Source organism: Cystoisospora suis (genome assembly GCF_002600585.1).
Source record: "Cystoisospora suis strain Wien I chromosome Unknown contig_747, whole genome shotgun sequence".
Lineage (NCBI taxonomy): Eukaryota > Apicomplexa > Conoidasida > Eucoccidiorida > Sarcocystidae > Cystoisospora > Cystoisospora suis.
The window spans coordinates 1-10,222 of record NW_027153548.1 but is presented as its reverse complement, the minus strand read 5'-3'; the positions used below and the strand labels follow the sequence as shown (position 1 = coordinate 10,222).

The 10,222-nt window shown below is 45.6% G+C and overlaps 3 protein-coding genes across 3 annotated transcripts; all 3 read right to left on the bottom strand.

Moving 5' to 3' along the window:
- Positions 1-1,380, bottom strand: CSUI_001851 (uncharacterized protein). Its single transcript, XM_068062054.1, has one exon. The coding sequence runs from the start codon at positions 1,042-1,044 to the stop codon at positions 763-765; it is 282 nt and encodes a 93-aa protein (XP_067925972.1). The 5' UTR covers positions 1,045-1,380; the 3' UTR covers positions 1-762.
- A 540-nt stretch (positions 1,381-1,920) lies between these two features.
- On the bottom strand, positions 1,921-5,318 carry CSUI_001850 (impact). Its single transcript, XM_068062053.1, has 2 exons — positions 3,248-5,318; positions 1,921-2,299 (listed from the first exon to the last, which is right to left on the bottom strand). Exons 1-2 carry the CDS (start codon positions 4,827-4,829, stop codon positions 2,169-2,171), a joined length of 1,713 nt encoding a protein of 570 aa, XP_067925971.1. The 5' UTR covers positions 4,830-5,318; the 3' UTR covers positions 1,921-2,168.
- Positions 5,319-8,481: 3,163 nt separating this feature from the next.
- CSUI_001849 (sec7 domain-containing protein) lies at positions 8,482-10,043 on the bottom strand (the record flags this gene model as incomplete). The annotated part of the gene is made up of 2 exons (XM_068062052.1): positions 8,482-9,383; positions 9,889-10,043. Coding segments are annotated over 2 exons (270 nt in total), but the record flags the coding sequence as incomplete, so codon positions are not given.
- Between the last annotated feature and the right edge of the window lie 179 nt (positions 10,044-10,222).

Below are 10,222 nucleotides of genomic sequence, written 5' to 3'. Positions count from 1 at the left end.
GTGGAGGGGTGTATGTACACCCGGCCACTGGGGATAGTCATCTTCTCGACAATCTTCACCCAAGTTGGGAATGTGAGAGGTGTCTTTTATCTTCAATTGGAAGATAGAGTAGGTGGAGTGGATTCTTTGGAGACTTTCTTTCTTTCTCTCCTTGTGAGATGTGGAATGACTCGAGCTTCGCAATGTTAAGATAGTTTGACACCTCGATACTCTACTTTGGAGTAAGAACGAAGGGGTTAAGGCTCTTACTCCCAAGTAGGGTTGAGGAACGAAGATACACGAGAGAAAAGGAGGAAGAAAACGAGAGAGGAAGCAGAAGCTCCTTCTCTCAAATTTGAACTCTCTCTATATGTCGATGCCGAGAGAAGACCCACTTCACGAAGAGAGGGAGAGAGGAAGAGATTCTTCTCTCTCTCTTTTCTGTTTGCTTCTCCTCCCCGGGAGTCCCTCTCGTTCTTCATGAATGGCAATCTATGTCAGAAAGGAGATGTCCTTGCTGTTCAGACACATGCGTAGGAAAGAGAAGAGAAATCTGAGTAAGATCGACCTCTCCTTAACAGTATCTTCTTCTGCTTGTCTCGTGAAGACGCTTCGCCGATTCTCCCACTTCTAGATAGGGCGGGGGGGGCTTGCGCATGTCCGATGCAATTAATGAGCCACACACAGCCATTCATCCGCATATAAGGGACTCCACCCGAAGGATAGGAAGAAAAAGCAGAGATCTTCTTCTCATGATCGACTTAGAAAGCAGTGATGACTATTTCATTTGTAATGAGTAGAGAAACACAACACTCTCCCAGGTGTTACTTTTGGAAGGGAGTCTCCATCTCTTTGCTCAGAGGGACTTTTACACGAGGCACGCACGCGTGCTTGAGGTGAAGAGGCTTCGATTGAGAAGGTCAATAAGAGAAGTAGGGAGAGGGGAGTGCTAGCCACAAGAAGAAGAAGAGGCCAAGCTGAATCGAAAGAACGATGGGAAGAAGTCAACAGCAGATTTTCCTCAGAAGATAAACGTTGAAGTAAATAGGAGAATGATGAATGCATGCACCGGGGATGCCTACGCTAAGATTTCAGCAGACGTCTCCTGTCTACAGCCCCGGTAGATTGGACTCCTTACTTCTCCTTCTTCTTCTCGATTCTTAGCTTTTTATGATTAGGGTCACTCGCCATCTATCCTTTGCTCATCACCTGAAGTAACTACTGCTGAGCCAAGAAAGAAAAGAGATGAATGAATCTGTCTGTTCCGGGGGATGGGTGACCCTAAACTCGAGCTAGCTAGCCAGCTAGCTTCTCATAGTAGTAAGTAGACACGACCTTCCGCGTCGTCCATATCGTTCCTTAATTCCCCCTCTAAAGGTGAAGAGGCCTGTTTAATGATTTGTATCCTTCCCAAAGGACATCCATCAATCAGGCCTCTCTAAAAAGAATAAAAAGAAGAACAATCTATGCTCGCTCCTTTTCCCTTGCCGCCACTCGAGAGGCTACTAACTAAGCCTTCTGTAACGACGCCTTATCGAATTCTACTTCTTCTGGAAGATCATGACCTTAGGCGCTCGGTTCTCTTGAAGAGCTACACACGATGAGAAGGAGGAAATCTTCCATAGGAAAGAAAGAACAGATTGACATTCTTCCTCGATTTACCTTTCCTCTATCTACCTGATCTGGAGTTTCTACTGAAGGGTGATTCAAGCCTCTTCTCTCGGGTTGACCCAGAGCTTATCCTTTCTTTCTCTTCTTATGAAACGGTCTATCCACTGCATCCATCAGGTAGGTTTTCTTTTCTGTGTGTGTGGATGCTTGACTCTCCTCCAATACCTAAATTAGACGGACTGAGAAAGCGTCTTCTTTATCTATAAGAATGATAAGATCTCTTGAAGAGACGTCATGAAGAAATCTCCCTCGCGTCGCATAGAGGGTCAGGCTTGAATGAAGTTAATGGAAGAGAGAAGAAGAAAGAAAGACAGAAAATAGAAGCAGGGCAATAGTCCAGAGCCTTGGTATGATGGAGAAGGAGAAGGAATAGCAGGAGAATTATGGAATGCTTAACGATGAAAAGAGAAGGGAAAGAAAACTAGAAAAGAGAGAGAGAGAGAAAAAGAGAAGATACAGCATGACTACCGTTCTTCAATGAAGAAAAGGAAATAGAAGAGAAGAGAGAAGAAAGAAAGTCACTTTTTACTACTATGGTGGGAAATCTTTTGAGTTGTCTTGGAGTGTGAAGTCGAAGAGGAAAGAAGAAATCCACTTTCTTCAAGTATCTCTCGACCTACCGACGCAATGACTCTAAAGCGATCAGGCCCTGTAGGTGAGGAATGAGAGAAAGAAAGAAAGAAAAAAGAAAAAGAAAGAGAAGAAAAGCATGCAAAAGCGATCCTGATCCAAATCGACTTAGCTTGAGGTGAAAGATCATCCCGTATACAAAGATCATCTCTCCTTCTGTCTTCATGGCTCGGGTGTATGTATGAGAATCTATGTATGAAGACGCATACGTATGTGTATGTATCTACGTCTGTATGTCTATAAGAGAAGCAGAAATAAACCTACTTGCTTACAGAGTCATAAGAGGGCAGTCATCAATCCCGTAGATATCTATCTATCTATATATTGCTACGCGTACATGTCCCTACATACATATACATCCACACGTATATATACACCCATACAGACACATAGATAGACAAAGTAACGATAGATAGATACATAGATTAACTATAGAGAGATAGATAGATAGATCCATCGATAGATAGATAGATAAGTTTAGTCTCCACTTGAGAGAAGTGTCTTTCCATACGCTTGGTCCTGAAGAAGAGACATGACTGAAGAAAGAAAGAATGAAAGAGAGGTCTCGAGAAAAGACAAAAAGAGAACTGTCTCCAGTCTTGTTTAGACTGCATCCCTCCCTCCCGAAGAAAAATCTATTTTTGTTCCTCTCCCTTGCAACGGCCTTTCTTGATCCTCTTACCTCTCTGCATCCAATGAAGATCTTAACATGAAGAAGCAAAGACGTCTCACGTCATGAAGAAGCACAAGAAAGATGAAAGGCATATCCGTTTAAGTTTTATTCTTCTCTCCACGGAAGACAAAAAGGTACCTTTGTCTCTCTATTCAGAGCGAGATAGAGAAAAGAGGATTGAAAGGAAGAAGAAGAAGAAAGACATGGAGAAGCGAATAAAGAAAAGACGTTTCTTTTCTTCTAAGAGATTGCTAAAGAGAGAAAAAGAAGAAGAGACGAAGAATAAGATCTTACCTAGATGAATGCCTCCATAGTATCGGATGACAATAAGAATTACATTAGACACCTTGAGATTCCACAGGAGCTGCTGAAGTTTCTTTCCCGCTCCGCCTTCTCCATCTGAATCGTGGTCGCAATTCTCTATCCAGGTGGGAGTAGGCGAGCTTGAATGGTGTGTGGGAGATTCCTCCTCGTTGTCTTCATCTTTCTTCTCTTCTTTCTCTCTCGAACTCCATGCTGGTTTGTGCTTTCCAGGATTCTGTCGATGAATAGGATGCTCCTCGTTCATAGAAGAAGATGAGGGGGCGTGAGAGGTCGAATGGCCTTGAAAATGACGTGGATCTTCTTTACTAGAAGAGAGATGTTTCTCTTTTCTTTTCGTTTTGACAGAAGGAAAAGAAGAAGAGGAAGAAGAAGAAGAATTCGAGGGATGTGGCTTTTTCTGGTAACGAAGAGAATAAGCCATGATGTAATGCGTGGCGCCTGGATACGTTTCTTTGATGTGTCGATACACCTCGTGAACTTCTTGAGGTGTATGTACACTTGCACAAATGCCAATGAAGCGACTCTTGTGAACCGTTACAACGGGTCCAATAGAAAGATCTAGCCCAAAAGGAGAAACGGAAAGACATGAAAGACAAGATGAAGAAGAAGAAGATTTATCTTGTAAAGAATAGCTATCATCTCTCTTTTCATCTTCTTTCTGACACCTGATCTTTCTTTGGTGTGTCTTTTTCTTTCCTTTATGAAGACAGAATTCCTCCTCGTCCTCATCACTATCATAGATAGAAGAACATCGGCTTATATACGGTTTGGTGATCTCCTCAAGAGTGGTTTTCTCTTCCTCTCTCTCATCTTCTTCCACTTCTTCTCGTTTAGATCTTCTGTCTCGGGAAGAATCTCTTGAAGAAAGACTATGAAGTGAAGAAGACCAACCCTTTGCACCGTGATAAATCGCCCTGCGTCCGCTTCTTCTCCCATCTTCTCGATCATAAGAGGAAGGTGACGGAAGAGGAAGAAAGTTGCGAATACACTCGACGTAATCGAAGAGACTTGTAGAAGAATCTTGTTGGAGCTTAAGAATTTCATCTTGCATGCGCTGGTCCTCATGTGGATCGGATGGCCTCCACGGGAGATGTACAAGACAGATAGGAATAGCTTGATCTTCTCTTGTCTCAGATGCTTCCTTATCTATCCGTTCACTTGAAGAGGTGTCTTGTTTATATCGAACGGGGATATAAAGCTGCACAATGAAATAGATCGGCTTATAGACGGTCTCTCCTTCTTCTTGTCTCTTTTCTTCTTGATCTTCCTTAGGGTGAAGATGATTTTCTTCATCTCTGGAGAGACACTGCATGGACTCTGTACGTATCTGAATCAGTCGACAACATGGAGAAATCTTCACGTGCTCGTCTCCGTAGATTGCTTGAAGAGCTTCGATCTCTTCGAGAACCTCTGGCGAGAAAGTATCAGAGAGAGAACAAGATAGACGAGAAGAAACGTCATTTTGCTCCTCTGAAGATGAGGAAGAAAAAGAAGGGCATTCACACGGCGGGAAGGAAACAGCAAGATCAGCTGAAGAAGAAGAAGGGGTCATTGTCTCTCTCTCTCTCAGTCAGGAGATCTTTCTCCGTTTGATAAGAGCAAGACAGAGAGGAAGAAAGAAAGAAGATGAAAAAGAAGAGGAAGATACAAAGATACATATATGAAAGGCCATGAAAAGAATGAAGGGGACGGGTTACCCTCCTGCAAGTCGGATGAAAGAACAATCTATGGAGATAGATGGATCTTTACTGAAGGAGGGGAGAAGAAGGACACCTAAGTCTCGAGGTATGCTTGGAAGGAGACACCTGTATGCCTCTTCCTCTCCGTCTGAACTCTTTGTGAGCTCGAAAGACCGACGCCTTGCTTCGAGGGAAGAAACAGCCAAAGAGAAACCCGAGGAGGGACGGTAGAAGAAGCCTCAGTTAACAGTCTTTTACTACATACCCTCTGGAGACATCTCCCAGCGTAACGACTTCCTGCCTTTGCATAAAGCGAGATACAGCAAAGAAAGAAGACGTCCACACATTCTCTCCGAAAGGACACATCCCTGAATACGATGGGTGACGTGGAGAAAATCCTGGATGAAGTCGTTTTTGATGACGTCATCGCATGCATGTCCTACTTCGCAAGACAAAGGTGTATCTGTCCTTCGAAGAAAACTGCCAGTCTTCTTTTCTGGTTTCTTCCCAGTGAGCCTCTAAAAAACTAAGAAAGAAAACGCTGTCTTTCTCCAAGAAACATGACACCTGTGATTTCGTAGGGACCAAGTTCTTTTTGTAATTCCAGCCGACTCTCCCTCGTGCATGCGGTCAGAAGGAGCTAGCTAGTCGTGCCATCGTCATCGAACTCGAAGCGCATGCAGTGACAAGACATCAAGGCGAACGGGAACATGCCCTCATAAAGTTTGAAAGTGAATGCTGCGTCTCCGGTTCTACGTCTCCCGCAAAAGCACGTACTTGCGGAGAGACACTTGGCCCGGGGTGAGCGTGCGTGGCTTGCCTAGCCTGTCATGCGTAGCAGCGTCGAGCCTGCAGGTAGTGAATAAATCGCGTTGTGAAGGCTCGAGTATGGTGTGAAGGTGTAAGATGAAGAGTGTCGGGTTGGCGAGGTGTCTCCAAGCACTCGGCGTGCCAGCTCTAGTGTAAAGCGGTCAAGACCTCGGTGTGTTTGGGCTGCAGTGTGCTTACGCACGGCTGGCGCGACGCGAGTGGATATGATGAGCGCTAAGGGTGCTGGCAACCCCCTCTGAGTGGAGTCTAAAACCGAAGAACCTATGTTTGCTTAAGTGCTGAGACCCTTCACTACCAATGGAGGAATCGCATGTCCATAGACCGCCGCGCTTGACTTTTTCTGCTTTTTACAGTGCACGGGTATTCTTGCTGAAACCTCGGGAGTGTCAGGCAGCAGGGGTTGCCTCCGATGCACCAGCGATGTTAAGCGGGAATAAGAAAGGAATACAAGCAAGACCTTTCTTGTTTGAAGAGGAAATAGCGCCGCCGCCTCGGATGGACACGATACAAGGCGGCCCGCATCTTGTCATCTTTACTTGGGCTGTCGATGTCGCCTGTAAAGAATGATCTCGGGAGGACCGCGGCCAAAAGGCTTCCCTTCTCCTTGAGCATGAAGAGAAGAACTTTGTCGACCTAGGAAAGAGACAGCCCACTCGAAGGGCTCCCGAAGACTACTGACGAGCTTCTGGGAACTGAGGACGGAGAGTTACTTCGCAGAATTCAGAGTAGGATGTTCTGCGGGCGAGCTGAAATACCGATGACTCTAGGGGGGTCATAACAGTGAAATGCGGACTTCCAGAAATTATCGCTGCCTGCAGACAACCCCCTCGACTGTACCGAACGTTTTCTTTTTTCTACTGGGTGGACAAAAGCAAGAGACATTCTTCAACGGCATCCGCTCAGAGACCTAGGGGCCTGCTACGGTCTACACTCAATCTCTGTCCCCGCGCAGCTATGACGTGTCCGCTTGCTGTCTGCGACCGCCGGGTAATACGAGCTCTGGTGAATGAGGCCTCGGACTGGAATAAAAAGATGTGAGGATACCAACGCAGCAACATTTTGCGCTGTGTGGATTGACTTGAAATGAATTAACCGAAAGCGCAGCTGTTTTGACCAAGGGGTAAGAGTTTGCATACGTACTTCACAGGCTAAACTGAGCAAAATGAAACGTTCCGACGTCCTCACAGATGGTCTCCGAACGTCTACGCCCACGCAACCGCTTCACTCCTACTCCGTCGATCACTCGAACCGCCCCTGTCTCACAGTCAAACAATCGAAATGACCTCTCGTAAAGTAACAAGGACACAGAGAACTGCTTTTGAACTCTGAACTGAGGAAGGTCCCATTAAGAGGTACTGGTTCTTTCCCGCGCTACATATGTGCAGCCCCACTTATGGCGTTGTTTAGGGTTGGGCTTGCTAAGCCCTAAAAACGAACAGAAAGAAAGCCCAATGCTGAAAAGTAACTGGGTAAGGGAAAGCAGACCGAACCACAGGCCTGAGCGCATAGCCCGGAGACCCCAGATTGCACTGTGTGGTACGACGCACGAACCCCCGGCGCTGCCGGGTCCGAAACCGATGAACGCATCTTTCTTTGCTAAAGCCTGGAGATCTATAGTCACCCTGGTGGGGGGGTGCCAGGGTCTAGAGGAAGCCGCATCCATTCGAGTAAAAGTGTCTCTAGCCTCCTGGGCCGCAGAAGAAGAGATTAGGGGTAACGATCTCGCGCGCAGCTACACGACTGTGGTGGAGTCAGCAGTGTTTATGGGGCCTGTCAATTACGGATTTTGCGGTTTTAGCCACCCCACTTGATAAAGTGTCGTTGAATGCGACTGCAGAAGTTTTGCTGTGAACTGAACTCGTAGCCCTGAGAGATAAAACACCGGCAGTGATTAGAACTGTAGGGGGTAGGCTTCGGTTTCCAGTTGCTTGCTAAGCGTGCGATACGCCCTGTATCCGGATGTGTCCGTCGAGCAGTCTTTTTCCCGAGGTGACTCTGCCGCTATCAGAACTGACAGGCCGCAAGCAACGCTCAACCCCGCAACGACATTTGCCTTCCCAGCTCGCTGTGAAATGCTGAGTCCACACAACAGCTGGAGTGCCCACCTTCCTCTCCTCACACTCTTCCATTCCAAGGGCTGCAGAATGAATCCTTGGGGATCTCTATTTCTCTGTGTCTCTACTCGAGGCCAAGCTTAAAGACTCCGACGATAGCACAGTCTTCCGCTGCGACACCGTGATGCCATTGTCAACCCTAGACAGATAGAAGTCCATTCCGAAACACAGTCTCTTACGCTGGTAATTCCGTCCTCTTTTCTATAGAGAAGATTATGTTCTTGTTCAGCGATCCGGGGGGTTCTCATTAACTTCCCCCGAGCAACTTCTCGCGCCTTCTGTTTGCGACTTTCGTCATCGGCCAGTGCAGTGTGGCTGGCGAGGGAGCGCAACTTACCGACGACGAGAAAGAATTTTTCTTTTGCCGACGGTTTTAACTATTCCATTCGGTGAAGGTTACGGCTGGGACATTCTGTGTCTTTTTTGAAGCTGTATCTCTGTTTCTCGGGAGCAGTGGGTACGTCAGTAAAAGTTCAAGTCCCTTTGAAGAAAACAAGAGAGGCTTTCTCTTTTCCGTGTCGATGGATTCTTTCTGCTTCGAAAACTCTTGCATCTTTAAAAGTTTTGGTCAGCATGCATGCACCCTCATGAAAACTGGCCTGGCGTGCTGCTCATTTGACTGGTAGGATGAAGATACGCATGGGTAAAGACATCCCAGACACAGTCGGAAGCTTAGTAGCTAGTTAGCTAGCTAGCTAGCCAATCTCTATAACGACCAAAGCAACGAAAGCTCGCTCTCTCTCGACTCTAGCTTCCACGACATCAAAACAATGTCCGTTCTCAAAGAGAATGAACAAAAAGTCGTCTCTTCGTTTCTCCTGTACACAGTTGAACCTCTAGGAAGGACGCGCGCCAACCTACTACTCACTAGGGATGCAGTCATATCGCTAGTACTGCTTCCTCTTTTACACTGCCACATACTATCTATATGCATTCTCATGTATACATCTTAATCAACAAAGACGCGCATGTTTACAGAGAGGTCAGGATATGTGTATATCTCTAGATAAAAGTAGGATTCCAGTGCCTACATATAGGCAGATCTTCAATAAAAGCGAGAAAGAGAATCTAAGAGAGACAAAGATCCATCCCTTTCTCTCTCGCTAAGATACTCCGTGACAACATGGGAGAGGTGAGCTTCTGGCCCCGTATCGAGTACGTTTCTTTCTTTCCCCTGCGCCTCACCCGAATACACAAGCATAGACGAAACGTATGTATGGTATGAACGGTAATACATACTATACCTTACTATATCTTCATTCTATACTGCGCAAACATAGGTACGCTACAAAGACGTGTCTAGTTATGTATACATGATTTGGCGAACTTGAATTTCCGTCCGCGAGAAGGAAGATAACCGCTAAGACCTAATGGAGCGCTCGTTTCGCAAGTTGAAGTAGATTAGTCTTCTCTTCCTGAATGCGCTGGACGGCGAGCCACTGGGCGTACTCATTACGATCCACTGGGCATAACCCGACACACCTGTACATACACCCCAGAACACACAGCATCACCACGCACATACACACGGGTATGATACACCGACACACTTTCATATATAGATGTCCATATACATAAGTATCAACACCATCGTAATCCTTCAGACGGGAGTAGCCCTCTCTCTTCTCCCTCCTTCTGTGTACACTCAGATGTACATGTGTAGATACAATCTTACATGCATGCGTAAGTACACAGGTACAGTAGAACCACTATAAATACATCTGGAGAGACAAAGCAACGGACACACCGATATATAGAGAAAGAGAAATACGAAGAGCTATACCTATCCGCTGAGATCTACACAGGTATGTAGATGAACATATAGACATACACATGTCTACAATGTACATATATATGCATAGAAAACTGTAGATATACATACACACCCCATACACATCTACACAGATAGAAACTATCTCGAATCTATGTATGAAGTATACAGGGCTTTCTAAGTACCTATGCATGCGGTGAATGCTTCCTTCCTTACTTGAGAAAACGACTGCGATCAAAGAAACCTCCTTCTTCGTCAGCATCGGGGCGAATGCTTCGATTCAAAATAAGAAGACATCCCTCAAATGAATTCACTAGCAATTCCGTCTCGTAGTATTTCAACAAGCCCAAGGCCAACTGAAAGATGTATCCCTGTGTACATACACCCGAAAACTCGAGACAGAAAAAAATCACACTTCTCATTCCCCCCTATCTCAGATCTATCTATCTATCCTTAATTTATAGTGTATTATATCAACATCTATTCTAGATTTTTGGACATCCCGAAGTAGATATTCTAAGTCTACCGGGTTTTAATCTATCTATCTATC